The 17,872-nt window shown below is 33.7% G+C and overlaps 1 protein-coding gene across 12 annotated transcripts in view; it reads right to left on the bottom strand.

Annotated features, from left to right (window-relative positions):
* Positions 1 to 17,872, bottom strand: part of USP15 (ubiquitin specific peptidase 15) — a 146,100-nt gene that overhangs the window by 74,327 nt on the left and 53,901 nt on the right. For 11 of the 12 annotated variants that reach the window (XR_013155762.1, XR_013155761.1, XM_077111262.1 and 8 more), the window contains 2 exons: positions 15,586 to 15,716; positions 3,820 to 3,946 (listed from right to left, as the gene is read on the bottom strand). Coding sequence is in view for 10 of the 12 variants with exons in the window: in XM_077111262.1 (XP_076967377.1) it covers positions 3,820 to 3,946; positions 15,586 to 15,716 (258 nt within the window). In the remaining 2 variants the exon portion in view is untranslated. Of the gene's footprint in view, positions 1 to 3,819; positions 3,947 to 4,639; positions 5,070 to 15,585; positions 15,717 to 17,872 lie in introns of those variants that run through there. The other variant, XM_077111263.1, reaches the window with a different exon arrangement.

Genomic DNA, 17,872 nt, shown 5'->3' with positions numbered 1-17,872 from the left:
ATATCACATTCCAGCAGCTTTCAAACTACAATAGCCATAAAGATTATTTCTTATTTTATTCTGGCTAACAAGTTAAGCTTTTGGGGGGGCTGAGGACAGGAATGGCATGATCTGATACTTAAATACTCACTTTTGTTGCTATGTGGAAAACAGACTACAGGGTGTCAAGAGTGAGAGGTCAAGCTACTACTATAGTAATCCAAACCAAGGTGCTGGCAATGGAAATAGTCAGACTGAGAACAGATTCTGAAGAAACTGCTAAGAAGATGTACAGCTGGATTATGCACAGGTTAAGAAATAAAATAATCAGAATGATCCCAAAGTCTTTGGCTTGAGTAAAGAGAAGAACACAACTGCCAATTAATGAGATGGGGAAGAATGACAGGGTAGCAGGTTTTGGGGGAAAAGAAGGGATCAAGAGTTTAATTTTATACACATTACATTATATTTTGAAATGCTTATTAGATATATAAGTGAAGACACGGAATGGTTGAAACTGTAGTAAACGGGGAATTTTGGATAGGAGACATAAATTGAAAAGAAATCAAGATGCAGAAAGTATTTAAAACTAGGGGACTGGATGAAATCACCAAGGAAAAGAGATGAGATCCAAGGACTTAGCATGAAGACAATGATGTACTGAGATCAGACATAAGAAGAGGATCTTACAAAGGACTCTAAGAATCAGCTAGTGAGAACCTTGACCTGAAAGCCATGAGAAAAGAAACTGCTTCTAGAAGGAACAATGGCTTACTATGTTAAATTCTGTCGGCAGCTTAAGAAATTGGAACAATTTGAACTCACTACTGGATTTGGCAAAGTGGAGGTAATAAAAGAGATTATGAGAGAAACGGTGCCAATCCATTTCTGGTATGTTTTATTCTGGCAGCTTTAGCAAACCAAAAAAGATACTAAGCAATTCTGTTAATAAAAATTTAAAACATAAGCATTTTTCAATAAGTTTTATTTAAAAATTATTTTTTCAGTGGTACCCTTAAGAAAAAATAAAACCTAAATTTTATTTATCTTATTGGAACATCTTCAATGCCCAAATATATCATTTTATGGAGGGAAGTATTCAAAGTCAGAGTATTTTTGGCTCTGGAGTCATAAATTTAGATCCTGTCTATGGCTACTATCATTATGATCACATATCAATGCATGCAGAGATAATTGAAAAGAGATCATTTTATTGATTTGTAATAAACCAAAAACAAGCACTTATATTTCCTAATTCTGCTTATATAATTTATATATCTATATTTGACACACATAGCAATTTTGGTCATTTTCAATCAGGTTTTTTTTTAGGCCACAAAGGGAAAATATATATATATCCATCTTTTCCTTATTTCTCAAAATTTTTTGTTTCAAAACTCACTTTTCTTTAGAAAAACAAAACCAGTCCAATCAATACCTCCTAAATGAATGTTCCTTTAGCATGCACAGATTTTATAAAGCAACAATTAAGAAATCAAGTTACTGTATAAGAGACCTGGTTATGGAGTTAAAATATTGGTTCTATTATTTAGTAGCAGAGTGAAGGTAAGTAGGTTACTTAATTTTTATATGCCTTGACTTCATCATCTATAAAATGTGGATACAGGGATGTTAAGGCTTAAATAGGAAAATTCCTACAAAGTGCACAAAACACAGAAAATGTTCACTGACTGTTAATTCATGAGAATAATAACCATGAAGCCACTAAAATTCCTAACATGATTAATTTTATATTTGCAACTATTTTTCCTTAGGAAAAAAATTCATGCTAATACAATACAGACTGTCATACTTTTAAAACGAAGATCTACAGAAATTGTGACCCATTACACATATGCATTTGTCGACATATTGTTTTTATATTTTCCATTCCATTACCTTTATATCCAAAACTGTTCAATGAACCAACAAAGTATCTACAACCCTCAGTTTGAAAAACATCGCTCTAATACAATACAGAGGTTTTAAGTATACAAAATTTATACCACAATTTTATGATATATATCCAATATATGTAGCATTTGAAGGTAGTATATTTTAACTATGTAGATTAAAATCTATGCTAGATGAAAAACACTTTGAAGCAAGAGCTTATGTTATATATTACCTTGACAAATTCTTACATAGTACTTAATGTGAGAACTCTATAAAGTTTATTTTGAATTCAGGAATTTAAAAAGTTTCTGATCTTTATATGATAGGTATTAAAATATTATTCAATAAAATAATTCAAGAAGATTTCTGATAGCTTCATGTTTACATATAATTTTCATACTGAAATGAGGTTAAAGAGAAAACTAAAAACAACTACAAATTATTACTGTATCAACTACTTTAAGAGGTAGCATCTCATTTGTATTTCAAATGGCTGAAAATTTCAGAGATTAGTTCATGAATTAATTTTAACAGAGTATCCTTTGTGGACAGATTTATAGATTCTGATTGTGCAGTTTTAATATCATGATAAACATATTTCCCATATATCATATTGAAATTTTTCAGTTTTTAATATGTAGAAATGCTTTATTTTCCTGAATATATACCGCAATCTGGAAATTTTAAAAGTTGTCCATAATGATAACAAAATGACATTTATACATGGAATTTCTAATAATTTAAGCATTCACTTCAGAAAGATGACTACATGAGTTTCTTGGTATTGCATCTCAAATTTACAAATGTTAGGCTCAAAAAAGAGGAAATTTTAAAAAATCATAATATTTTATTTGGTATAAACAATAGGATTGGTCAAACACTGGGTAAATGAAGAATGAAAAATATGGATCAAAAGTATTTTCCAGGGCAGGCCACAGTGGCTCAGCAGGGAGAGTTCTCACCTACCATGCCGGAGACCTGGGTTTGATTCCCAGTGCCTGTCCATGCAAAAAAAAAAAAAAATTTCCTGCTGTGAAGTGGATAAATGTTGAAAGTCAAAAATATTTATGAATTCAGATTTACTCATGGATATCAATGGTTTTAATTGATGTATACTTAATGCTGGTTACAACAAAGGTAATCTATAAAATGCCATAATTCATAAATTTGCTAATCCTTCCCCCTCTACTGAGAAACTCTGTGTAAGTGTCCTGTGTCCTCCACAGTCCACTTTTCATTTTCCAACAAGATAAATGTTATTATCAATAATTTTATTTTACAACTTTATTTGAAAATAAATGCCTTTTATAATTTCTGTTTTGAGCTGTCCTTTTTGAAATGAAAAGTACTATAATTTTATTTTTAAATTCATAACCATTTATTTTTAAAAACCGCTTTATTCAATACATTCTTAATCTTAAATTCAAACATGGCTTTAAAGAGAATGAAAAAAGATACATCTATATCCATGTCTATGAATCTATCTACGGAACTGTATATGGGACTATAATACCCTAATCTCCTCAGTATAAAAATAAAAAAAATCAATGTGTCATAATCATGTTACGCCCACTGCCTTTTCAAACTGTATTTAGAAATCAATAAACAGAGAAAAAAGGAAATAACTGTCATTTTCCATGTTAAACAGATAAACATATATATTTAAGTTAGTTAACTGAGTTTTTATTTAAGCACCATTGCTCTACTCTCATTTAGAGTCACATTATAAACATGTCATATGTTTTCCAAATGGCAGATTAAAACAACTCTTTTTTTAAAGCTAAATGCCTCAATATTTAAACTCATCTAAAAACTGCTAAGTAGAAGAAATAAAAATAATCCGGGCCTAATCTTGGGAATTTGTAACATCTAAGTATAAATGCTTACAATGGTTATCATCTATATTAATGATCTATAAAAGAGAGAGACAGGCTTTTGCATTACCTATTGTGTCAGCTTTGCTAAATCTTCGAGTTACAACATTGTTCATATTTCCATTTTCACAGAGCTTCAATTCTGTGAGATATACTTCTACTTTGCAGTGCTTTACAAACATACCCTGTTCAACCACCTACAAAAAAAAAAAAAAGAAAAAAAGAAAAAAATCAGCATTATATCTCAATAAATTTTACTCTCTCCAATAGCAATGTTTCTCTAGAGAGGAGAAAACTGAAGAACTCCAATAAAAAACAATAGCTATTAAAACCTGTCAACATAAAACAAAAGGTACCAGATAGTTGTAATTAGAAAGCAAGAAACATTTTTGGAAATTTTAACATTTAATAGAATATGAACAATTATGACATAAAACATTAAATGACAGTTTGGAAAGACAGTCTATTGATTTATGAACATTCTTTGGTACACTATGAATAATGAATACATTCAATACTTATGATAAGACAGCTTACCAAAAATGACTATTATAATGGATATATATATTTGAATATAACTCTGCTTAAATACAGACATACTTCTAGCTTTTAGCATTTGATCTTCAGCAGAAATCTTTTTTAAAAATCTCATTTTACACAATTTCAACTAACAGCTATAATATCACTCATATGTTAAAATATATCTTTTAAAGTAACTCCAAGTTACTGCTGCCAAATCTGCCTGTAACTGATATGTTAGTTTTCCAGCATAAGATGGCTTTGACCTTTAACTGCACACCTAATAATACTATGCAACAAATGATAAAAAAAGCTGTTAAACATGTACTTATAAAATATAAAAAGAGAAAATATGTATATATTAGGGTCACCTTTTAAATAAGTCTATTTCCTTTTGATCTTCTAAAGGTTAACTGTAGGATTTCAGTCATGAAGACTGTTTCTGAAAATAGTCATCGGCCTGATATGTGATACATTAGACAAATATGGCAAAAGGGAGGTTTCAAATGACTGTCAGATGCACTCACAAGCTTAACATCAATTCAGTAAGGGACTTTGTCTTTCACTTGTAAAGAAACTGTTTCAGCACAAAAAGTTAAAATGCAGTTTAATTACTATTTACTGTCTAATCTAATGCTAATTTTTATCACACTTTGTCGAAATAGTTGTCCTAATCATATTTGTTACATTCAAATTTCTACAAGAGGTAGCACAGTCTGCACCTCTCCTTCTGTTTATTAATGTAATTCATTTTATAAACTATGTAAATTATGACACAACTCATGAGATTTATTTTAAATTTCTCATGCTGATTTTACTCTAGGGTTAAAAATATAGAAGATATCACATGATTTAATTTTAAGGATTATCTGTGACTAAATTTAAGTAGATAAATTCGGAACCAAATAATCTTATCAATTGGAAATTTCTGCTTTGATACATAACATCTGAGGTAAAACTCTCAAAATAATAACATTAAGATAGCTACTAATCACTGGTAGGTTGCTAAAACTAATTGTAGGCCTAATTTAAATGGGGGGAAAAGAAAATGGAATGACTACTGAGAAGAAAAAGGGAAAAAGAAACAATAAAGTAGCAATATTCCTCTTTAGGCAAATGATACAAAAATAATTAAAATTCCTCATTATAATTTATACTGAACCATCTATTTTCTATATGAACATACATTATTATGAGAATCCACTGAAAAGAATTGGTGATTTAAATGTCAGGAAATCACTGTAAAATTTTTGAAAAGAAAATATAAAGATTATTTCAAAATTACACACCTTATTGGTATTCAGAATTTTTCTCTTTTCCTTTTCTCCAAAGAGTATTTTACATTGTTAAAACCATCGTTACTACTTAAAATACTAGCACTTATTTACAGGATACTTTACTACTTGCAAAACTATTGTATAAAAAAGGCTGCTTCTTTCTAAAGGATATGAGTTTGTCATTAAACTATTTTTATTTGCCTGGACCATATATATGCACAATTAAAGTATGAATACAAAAACTATAGTGGAGAATAATAATCAGCACATTTATGAATCAGTGTATTATGATCTTATTAAGGCTTTCCAATATAGACTACTTGCTTATATAAAATCTCCTAACTTCATTAAAAAGATAGCACTGAAAATAATAATTTAAAATGATGGCTGTGAAGACTATATAACATGAAGAAACAGGATACAAAGTTATATTTACCTAATTATTAAAATCGTTAAAATGTGCATTTGGAAGTACACTGGAAAGTGAATATTCAGAAATAATAGTTGTTTCAGAATTATAGATGACAATTAAAATCTTTTTCTCTAAGTGAATTATAATGCTGTTATAGTATTATAAATAAGGAGTGAGCACAAGATGAAATAGGTTCCTTGTCAAAATGTTAAGACTTACGGCTTTATAAAAATGTTTTCATTAATTAATGGTCACAATGAAGTCTCTATTTTCTCATTTTTGCTGTGACTATTAGAGAGCATTTTATACAAAACCATTAAGACTTTTGATAAATCTAACATAAATATATATATATTCTGCTTTTTACATTTCTATATAAAAGGTAATACAGAAACTTTTAGTTCATTCCAAGTAATACCTCCCACTGGAAAGAGAAATGAAAGTAATTTCTAAAGAAATCTGGTACTATAAAACAATTTGATAATTAGGCCTAGTGGACAGATCTACTATTTTTGAGGAGCTAGCTACATTCATTTTGAAACATTTATTGAGTATGTATGCTCAATAACTTATTCCTTACACAAGTAGTGGCAGTGAGAACACCTAGTGGTAAAGACAGATAAGTAGATAACTATAACACAACGAAGTTAATGCATAAGAAAAAAAATTTCATACATGATATTTAAGCCATAAACATTTCAGGAAATATTTCTTAAAGACAAGGGCTTAAATATTATTACAACTGTACCCTTTCCCCCTACAAATTTAAAATCCCTTGATCTCTAATATATAATGTTCATATTTTCCATCTCATTTTAAACATACTAAATAAGGATCCAATTGCTAGTCCATACATTGCAATTAATTGATGTGTCTTATGTGCCCCTATTAACTTATACATTTCCATTCATCTTTTCTTCCTTGGAATTTTTAGTAAGTCTACTTTATAGATTGTGACATATATTCTAAATAAAACGGAAATAATATCTGGTTGCCCCTATTTTTTGATGCTGGCAGGCATTAGTAACTATTGCCTGTATCAGGAATGGATAAATTATGGCCTGTAGGGTAAATCCAGCCCACCATCTGTTTTTGTAACTAAGGTTTTATTGGAACACAGCTACATTTTCATTGACATACTGCCTACATTGTTTTAACACTGTAACAGCTGAGTTGAGTAGTTTCAACAGAGACTGTATGACCTACAAGGCTGAAAATACTTTTATCTGGCCTAGAACCGTTAATTCATTAGATTTTCTTTAATTTCTCTCAGTAATGTTTTATAACTTTCAGTGTAGAAAAGCAGTTTTTTTCTTGCTACCTTGCCAAACTTATTTAATAGTTAATCAGTAATTATTTTTCTAGTTTTAAACATACATAGTCATGTCTTCTAATGACAGATAGTTTTGTTTCTTAAAAGCTGCTTTTCTTCAAAATGATTTTCAAAGTTCAATCAACAATGTATTTTTTATTGCCCTTTATACATACTGTTAGATTTGGCTTGCTAATATTTTATTTAGGAATTAAGCATCTGTAGACTGACAGGGATTGTTCAATACTTATTCCTCCTTTTTTCTCTGGAAGTTTATGTAAGATTGGTTTATTTCTTCCTTAAATATTTGGTAGAATGTACTGGTGAAGTCTCCTGGGCCTGGAGTTTTTACATGTGAAGGTTTACATAATGATTCAACTTCTGTAATCATAAAGAGTGATTCAGATTTTCTGCTTATTAGGTCAACTTTAAAGTTGTATTCTAGAAATCTGTCCATTTAATAAAAAATTTCAAGTTATTACACAAAGTTCACAAAAATTATCTTACAAAAGTCTTTAGGCCTGCAATGATGTTAACTTTTTCATTCCTAAAACTGCTTTGTGCCTACCCTTTTTATTCTTGATCAGTCCTGCCAGGACTGATCTTTATTTTACTGATCTGATTTCACTGTACTTTATGAGTTACCTTTAGGCTTTGTTGATTTAGTATAAGTTTATTTACATTTTATTAATGTCTATTAAAGTCTACTATAACATTAAGGTATTAATGTTATACCTTCTTTTTTAGGTTTAATTTCCCTTTAGCCTTTTACCTTCTTAAGACAACAGCCTTTCCTCTTTTCCATATATGCATTTACACTATATGAGTCCCTCTATGAATGGCATTAGCTTTTCTTTTGATATATCATATTTTCATTTCCTTCCATTTAAAATATTTCTAATTTTTTTTTATTTCTTTGACCCCAAGAATTACTTAGAAGTATATTGTTTTTAGGTAGACAGGGGATAAGCTAGCTATCTTTGGTTACTGATTTCTAGCTTAATTCCATAGGGACATTGATGGAGAATATATTCTGTTCCCAATGGGACAATACATATTGTCTGAATAACTTGTCATTCGAAACATACTGGAATTTGCTAGATGACCTACAATATGGTCAATTTTTAGTAAAAATTTCATTTAAAAAGCATTTGTATTCTGCACTGGATGAGTACAACACATATGTCAATTAGGTCATGGTGTTTAATCACAATGTTCAAATCTTGAGCTTCCAAATTCACTCATGTGGTTGTTGGCAGGCCTTAGTTCTTTTCTGTCTATTGTTGCAGATTCCAGTTCCTCATCATGTGAGCCTCCCATAGACTGCATGCAAAGCAACAGCTGGCTTCCTTCACAGTGAGGGATCAGAGAGGGGAGGGAAAGCAGAGGGAGAGGGAGAGCGCTTGTGCACAAAAGAGCATTCCCCAAACGGAAGCCCCAGCATCTCTTATAACTAATCTCAGAAGTGACTTACCAACACTTTTGCCATATTCTACAGGTTGCACAGATCATTTCTGGTACAATGGGAAAGGAGATTACACAAGGGTATGAATACTAGGAGACAGTGATCACTGGGAGCCATCTTGGAGGCTGGCTACCAAAGACTACCCTCTGGCTCCCAATGATTTATACCCTGCTACAGAAAATAAATTCACTCCATCCAAAGGCACCCACAAGTATCATCTCATTAAAGCATCTATTTGAAGTTCAAAATATTTTTATCTGTATCATATTTGGGTACAAATGAAGATCCTTGGGTGCAGGGCTTTAGGCTACTTGAGCATGGTTTCTCTTAACCTACAGACCTATGAATTATGAGAAGTTTTTTGTCGCCAGTTCTGTCCTGCCCCAACCAATATACAATAGTGGGGTGTGCGTAAGATAAGCTTTTAGCCATTTCTATTAAAAAGGGGAATGGGAGGCATAAAGGAGTCAATGATCCATAGCAATTCTGAAATCCACCTGGGTAAATGTTGGAAGTTCCCTGATTAGGATACTCAAGTTGTACTTTTGCCTGAAAATAATGCTTGGCTCTGCTCACCCTTCCTTTTTCATGAAAGTTAGCATACGTTTGCCACTAAGTTTTCAGCCTGATTTCTGCTGGTTGAGGGTGGGGATGGCAACAGTTAGGATTTTTTCATTTTCTATTGTCTCTGTCCTTTTCACTCCAAGCCACAGTGGTTCTGGTGAAATAATTCTCTTCAAAACATTCTGGGTTTCCTAAGGACCTAACTGGATTCATTCCATTAGAAAAAAGGACAAAAGAAAAAAAGACACACCAAAATATCCTCTAGATAACTCTTCTCTACCTTGGGTTTAGGCTGAGAAGGTTGAGGGACAATGCCCTTTAACTTCTCAGAAGCCTGTTTGACTGAGGGTATCTATGAGGGTCTCCTTGAAATTCTTTAGAGGACCTGACTAAAGAGCACTGTGAGGCACCACCTTTTTTTTTTTTTTTTTTTAATCTTTCTAAGATCTTAACAAAGGATAAGAAGTCACAACTTTGGCTTCAAATTTAGACCATGTTTTTCCAAGGGTGACTTGGTTTGATCTTTGCTAGGAAGTCATTTCTTAGTTTTGGCATTGTTTGCCATCTGGCAAAGCTAGGGATCTTCACATCTATGAAGTCTTGACCCCTTTTTATTTAGAAGACCTTGCTTTAGTTTATCTCTCTCCTTTCACATCTGAGTGTACACACAGCAGGACTCTCACATCTGAATATACACACCAAGAAGCACACAGACAGTACCTTCAACACTGTGGCAGAAATTTCCGCAGCTAGATCACCCAATTCATTAGATATATATATTTTTACTCTCCAGTTTACCAAAGGCAACATGATGCTAAATTTTCTGACATTACTTAACAAAGATCATTTTCCTCCAGTTTCTGATAAGATTTTCCTTTCAGTTTTCACTGGCAGCCTCCTCAAAGTCTAAAATTCTACTAATAGTTTGCCCCAGGCACACTAAACTTAGGTTAACTCTTCTTAAAGTTCTTACAGCTTCTACTCAATGCCAGTTCCAAAACTACCATCACATTTAAAATTTTTCACAACAGTATTCTGTCGTACCTTTGAGATATCAAAAATCAATGTTAGTTATCTATTACTACAACAATGAACATTATCTCATAGTTTCTGAGGGTCAGGAATCTGAGAGCAGCTTGGCTGGGTTGTTTTAGCTCAGTTTCTTTTATGAAGTTACTGTCAAGCTGTGAGCTGTGGCTCCAGTCATCTGGAGTTTCCAATGGTCCTGGAAGATCTATTTCCAGCTCAATTAGATGACTATTGGCAGGACTCTGTTCCTCTCTGATGAGTGACTGGAGATTTCAGTTCCTTACTATGTGAGTCTCTCCACAGGCTGCCTGAGTATCCTCACCTCATACAGGTGGATTCTCCCAGGTTGAGAAGTGAGAAAGGGAGAGATCAAACATACGTTTGCATTCAAGATAGAAGCCAGTGTCTTTTATAACCTAACCTAGGAAGTGATCTACCATGACTTCTGCTATAAGCTGCTGGACATACAAGAAGACAGTTGTAAGGACACAGATACAAGGAGGTGGTGATCACTTGGGTGTCACCTTGGAAGCTAATTTAACTTATATGCGAACATTATTGTATATTTTAATTTTACATATATTTCATTCCCAAAAGAAATTATTACAGTTTTAAACAGTCCATGTTAAGATCTACTCACAGTATCTATTTATCATCAGTCTACATTTCTTCCCATGTTGTCATGGTCAGGTTCATGTGTCAACTTGGCCAACTGGTGGTTGGGCAAGTGCCAGCTTGTCTGTTACAATGAGGACATTTCATCGAATTAAATCATGATCATGTCAGCTGCATCCACAGCTGATCCATATCTCTACTGAGTGGCCAATCTGCCAGCAGCAGAGACCCACACTCAGCCCCCAATATGGCACCATTCCCCGAAGTGACCAACCAGCTACATAGTGGCAGGTTGATTACATTGGACCATTCCCCTCATGGAAGGGGCGGCGATTTGTTCTAACTGGAATAGACACATACTCTGGATATGGGTTTGCTTTCCCTGCACGCAATGCTTCTGCCAAAACTACCATCCGTGGACTTATAGAATGCCTTATCCATTGTCATGGTATTCCACATAGCATTGGTTCTGATCAAGGAACACACTTCACAGCAAATGAAGTGCGGGAATGGGCACATGCTCATGGAATTCTCTGGTCTTACCATGTTCTCCATCATCCAGAAGCAGCTGGATTGATAGAATGGTGGAGTGGCCTTTTGAAAACTCAATTACGGTGCCAACTAGGTGGCAATACCTTGAAAGGCTGAGGTAATGTTCTCCGGGAAGCTGTATATGCTCTGAATCAGCATTCGCTGTATGGTGCTGTTTCTCCCATAGCCAGGATCCATGGGTCCAGGAACCAAGGGGTGGACATGGGAATGGTCTCACTCATTATTACTCCTAGTAATCCACTAAGAAAATTTTACTTCCTGTCCCTGCAACCCTGAGCTCTGCTGGTCTACAGGTTTTAGTTCCAAAACGGGGAGTGCTTCCTCCAGGAGAAACAACGATTCCACTGAACCAGAAGTTAAGACTGCCGCCTGGTCACTTTGGGCTACTTATGCCACTGGATCAACAAGCCAGAAAGGGATTACATTACTGTCTGAGGTAACTGGCCCTAACTATCAGGAGGAAGTAGGAAGTAAATGGCTACATAATGGAAGTAAAGAAGAGTTTTCTTGGAATATAGGAGATCCCCTAGGGCATCTTTTAGTACTACCATGCCCTGTGATTAAAATCAATGGAAAACTGCAGCAGTGTAATCCAGGCAGGACTACCAATGGCTCTGAAACTTCAAGAATGAAGGTTTGGGTCACCCCACCAGGCAAAGAACCATGGCCAGGTGAAGTGCATGCTGAGGGTAAAGGGAACATGGAATGGGTAGTGGAAGAAGGTAGTGATAAATATGAACTTCAACCACGTGATCAGTTACAGAAACGAGGACTATAATGCTGTTTTGTTCCAATTTAAATGTTACAATTTAAGTTGTAAGATATCAAGTTTAAAAATGAATATTACCCAAGGATTTGCACCCTATTCTGGAGAGATTTAATGTGTTTCCAGTTATATGCAGGACAGTTGAGTATTGTTAGGTGAAAGAAAAAAAAGTTTGTTTTATTGTTTTTTATTTAGAAATTAGGTATGGTTTAAGGTGGTATGTATAGTTGCCAAGTTGACAAGGGGTGGACTGTCATGGTCAGGTTCATGGGTCAACTTGGCCAATTGGTGGTTGGGCACCAATTCGTTGGGCAAGTGCTGGCCTGTCTGTTGCGATGAGGACATTTTATAGAATTAAATCATGATCATGTCAGCTGCATTCACAGCTGATTCCATTTGTAATCAGCCAAAGGGGCATGTCTTCTGCAATGAGTGATGCTTAATCTAATCACTGAAAGCCTTATAAGGAGGATTCAGAAGAGACAGGCTCTTCCTGTTTCAGCTAGTCAGACGCTCCTGTGGAATTTGTCCAGACCCTTCATCGGAATCGTCGGCTTCACAGCCTACTCTGGATTTTGGACTCTGCATTCCCGCGGTCACGTGAGACACTTTTATAAACTTTATATTTGCAAGTGTTCCTTGTTGATTCTGTTTCTCTAGAGAACCCTAACTAATACATGTATCTTCAAGCTTCCACCTGGGACAATTTCTTTTCCATTCCGAAGACACTTTTCTATTTCCTTTAGTAAAGGTCTGCTGATAACAAATTCTCTCAGTTTTTGTCTAAAGATGGCTTTATTTTACCTTCATTTCTGAAGGGTTCTTCCTTTGGGAATAGAATTCTAGGCTGGCAGTTATTTTCTTTCAGCATGTTGACAATAGTCTGTTGTTTTCTGCCTTCTATTGTTTTACTTGAGAAATAATTTCTTTGATTTAAACTTAGATTGAAGTTAGTACATTTTCTTCTCTGGCTTCCTTTAGAAATACCTTTATGACTTTGCTTTTCAAAACTTTTACTGGGTAGAGTTTTTTTTGTATTTTTTCAGCTTGGGGTTCACAGCATTTCTTCAATTTGTAGCTTGACAGCTTTCTTAAGTTTGGGAAAATTCTTAGCTAATAATTCTTGAAGTATTACTTCTATTACATTCTCACTTTGCTCTCCCAAGATCTCAGATTTTCAATTGTATGTTGAACTTACTATATTCCATTGTTCTTTCAATTCTTTCTGTATTTTCCATTCTTTCATCTCTCAAAGCTTTAGTCTGTATATTTCCTATAGACATATCATTTAGTTTACAAATCTTCTCTTTGGTTCTGTGTAGACTAATATCAAACCTAAACACTAAATCCTTAAAATAGTTCATATTCATTTCTAGAATTTGGTTCTTAATAGTTCTGCCCCACTCTGCAACTCTAACCTTTATTTCTTTGAACATATTAAGTATAGTTATTTTAAAGTTTCTGTCTTATAACCCCATTATCTGGATTCCTTATCAGTCTGTTTTTACTGTCTTTTGTTTCTCTTCAATTTTGCTTCCACTGCATTTCCTCCTCATATCCCTGTTTTTAAATTAGAATGTCTGACAATATAAAATGAAACATTTTGGAGATTATTTTCAGCCCAAGAGTGTGTTTTGCTTTGTTTCTGTGTAACAGCTAAAGTGTATTACCAATCCCATATTCCTTAATGCAATCAGATTGGTAAAATTCAAAGCAGAGCTTCAGATCCTGTAAGATCAGTCTATTTGCTTCCCTAAGTGACTTACACTTGCATCAGTGCCAGGGGCATAGTAAAAATGCAAATTCCAAAACCAGTAGGTACACTAGAGGAGACAGGATGCATTTGTAACATCAGATAACTTTATGCATACTAGTTTGAAAACTATTCTACAGCTTGCATAAGTTCCAAGCGCATTATTAAAAATAAATGGTGGGTGCACAGTGGTTCAGTGCTTGAATGCTCACATTTCATGTTAGAGACCTGGGTTCGATTCCCAGACCATGCCCCCCCCACCCCCAAAATAAATGGTATGTTAACAAATTTCTGAAACTTTCTATTTGCATAAATTTTATTTTCCTTTTTTACTTTTATTTGCTTAGAAGACACAGGTTTCAAGAAATCTCAAGAAGGCCTCTTTTACAGAGTAACATTAATGAAGCTAAGGTTGATCTATCAACCGTACCGAAAATGTGCACTGCAACATTTTTAAAAGCATTTTATTAAAGATGAAGTAATATAATTTAATACACTTGAAGCTATTCTGATACAGATTCCCCTTTCTCCTAGGAATGAACTCTTGTTTCAGGCAATTTTATAGCTAAATAGGCTATACTTCAATTGGTCAAAACATTTAATTCTCTAGGCAACTATGTTGATAAAACAATTAAGCGACTTTATATATGGTTAGCATTCCTGTAAGAGAGGAGTTCTAATTTTGTAATGGTCACAGGAAAAGACTGAGTGAAATTAAGGAATAAAATTAAACAAAACCAAAATAAATAAAAAGCATATTAAAAATCTATTTAGAGAACAAGATCCAAGGTTAGCTTCTAATATATTAAAATCATGGACATACAAATAAAAATTGTTAATATGATAACTCTGTACAATCAGTTCCAAATAAATCTAAAACTGGTTTGGTCTACTAGAGGCTTTTACCCATCAGTTTCCTAAATCAACGTTATATTTGCTTCCATGTGATAAACAAGAGATAATTAGGTAAGGTTGGCAGATCTACTTTGAGTATGAGGTATTCTTTCACTGAGGCAATACCCTCAGATTCATAAATAATTTTTTAGTTTTTTTTTTTAAGGGGGGATGTCTTTTTAAATGCTTCTAGACTATTTTTGCAAAACTTTAAAAGAAGATATTTTTAAAACTCTGCATTTTGAATTTTTAAAAAAGTTTTTATGTTACAAAATAGTATTTCTTCTTTTCATTTTTCCATTATTTTCTGATTATTTTATTTTAAATAGCAGTGCACTGCATTGGTTAAGAAAACAGGATCAGGTTTCTAAGTTTGTATACTGATGTGACTTTGCAAAAGACTCTGAACTCTCTACCTCATGTAAAATAGGAATAATAATTATAGACTTTTCTGTGAGGACAATAGGTAAGTCAATAGGTAAAGTGCTAAGAACAGTAGCTAGCATACAGTAAATCCTTTATATGTCATATGTTAGTGTTATTACATTACAGTGGACAGCAACATTTTGATGGCCTTTTTTCTCCCAAATAGTAAGGCTTCACTACTCATTGAATTAACAATAAATTAAAACTATTCAAGAAAGCTAATATTTATATTTTGTTATTCTTAAAATGTACCTTTCGTGCTATTGGCTCCTGACCTTCCATCAATGTGTACCAGCTGACAAGTTTATTCCAGCCCTCAGTTGGCAAAAGTATGTAATCCAATTCATCAATAAGATGCTCCTTAAGTGACTGGGCATCACCATCTGAAAAAAGGAAACAAACTCAACTTATAAAAATAAATAATAGACATTCCTCTAGATAGGAATGTTTACCAAATATTTTGAGTATCAGTGGTCCCCCACATGGTAGTGGTAATTCTAGCATCAGCCAATGGAGAAAATTCAGAAACAAATCATAACCTCTTACAATGACTCCAAGGCACAGGGGCCAGGAACCATGAATGGAAATCATAAAGGATTCCTGTGAACCAACTCATTACTCCAGAAAGTCCATGATCTAGATTTCTCCCAAGATCTAGAATGGAGGTAGTAGTTGAAAAGTGGTTCTGATTCAATGATCCACTTTCAAATTTCTAGAAACTCAGTGCAGGGCAGGCCAGGGATGTAAAATGTCATGAGTTATACTTTTATCCATGTCCTACTCTAAGACTCATTTGCTATCTGATTGTTCATTTGAATTGCCATGTCAACCAAAAAGTTCAGAAATAGAAATTTTAAAAGTTCATTGACTGTATACAACATAAAGGAAAAGTTCATCGACTTGTATATAACATAAAGCGGATTTTCTTGTTCCGAGTCAGTCTTTAATTAACAAACATGGAAAGCAAAATTGTTCTTGGTACAGTTTAAATAATGAGAACGTACTATTCCTAATAAGATATAACTAACTATAAATTAAGAAGCAGGATAAATGATGAAGCAGTTAAGTAGAAAGTTATTCCCTTTAGGATTATTCCATAGTCACAGAATTATACTAAACTTTGAGAAAACTACATTTCACACAGAAGAGAAATGGGAACCTCTGAATTTTATAATACAAATTTCAATAACAAAAACTTTTTTAAACAAATTCTTAAAACCAGTTTAACTTTAGTTGTAACTTTCAAATTTATGATTAAAACTGATAATTTGGAACACATTTTCAGAAACTCTGTGAAGGTGAAAGAAACTCACTATTTAAATCCCACCTAAGCATCATGTACTATGAGATATATTACATCAGATAACCATGTTATCTCAGTCAATTTGCTAAGTAGCTCTACATGATAGAAGTTTCCAGTTTAGATTAGAAAATAGATTCAGGGATATTGAATAACTTACCCAAGGTCAGACATACAGAAAATAAATTGTAGAGACTCAAACCAAAGGCAAATCCTTTTATCTTTTATACCCATTCTCTTTACCTTATAACACACTGCTTAAAAAATAAGTGGGAAAAAAAAGTTAAAAAAATGAAACTTCTATATTGTTTTTCTATAATAACTCAAGAATTTGGGTAAATGATTCCCATCTTCCAGAATCCAATTCACATCTAATGGACAAAAAGAAATGGTCAATTTTGTTTTTTATGAGGGGAAAACAATGCCAAACTAAATACAAAACAATTAACTGTTATATATTAACATTTATATAAAGTATGTGATTTAATTTCTGACATGTCAGTTCACATATGAAACTTATCACCCTACCAAGATAACGAACTTATCTACCAAAAAAGCTTCCTTGTGCCCCTTTGTAATCATTCCTTCATACTGATCCAGGGCCCACCTTTCTGTGCACAGAAACCATTAATCTGCTTCCTGTCACTATAGACTAATGAGCATTTCCTATAAAAATAGTATGTACTGTTTTTGTTTGGCTTCTTTCATTCAACGTATTAATTTTGAGATACATTATTTTAACATATCAAGAGTTCATTCTTTTTTTGTGACTTCTGGGAAGATGGTAGAATATGGAGTTGCATGTCTCACTACACTTCCCTAAACAGCTACTGAATAGGCGGAAACTATCTGAAACAACTGTTCTGGAGCTCCAGAGACCAGGGGAGTACTACACTGCATCCAGAGATGAGTGGGATGAAAAGACTGAGAAAATGCAGTGAAAATCTGAAGTTTTCACATTAGGCTGCAGCTCCTGGTGCCCACCCCCCAACCCTAGAAGCAAGCAGCTTCAGGTTGGCCCAGTCCCTGCCAGGCAGACTCATGCAAATGGAGAGGGTCGCAGAAGTCTTCCCCACAGCCCCCACCCCCACCCCCAAGAACAGAGGGGGATACGGCCCAGTATTGATCCAGTCGTTGGCTGGCAAATTTATAACAAGGGTCCTGAAGCTTTAGCCTGACCCAAACTGCTGTGCCACTGTTTCAACCCTCAACAAAGACCTACAATTACCCTGCCTTCTT

Source organism: Tamandua tetradactyla, chromosome 7 (genome assembly GCF_023851605.1).
Source record: "Tamandua tetradactyla isolate mTamTet1 chromosome 7, mTamTet1.pri, whole genome shotgun sequence".
Classification (NCBI taxonomy): Eukaryota; Metazoa; Chordata; class Mammalia; order Pilosa; family Myrmecophagidae; genus Tamandua; species Tamandua tetradactyla.
Note: the sequence above shows the minus strand (reverse complement) of the source record. Positions and strands in the feature narration are given on the sequence as shown.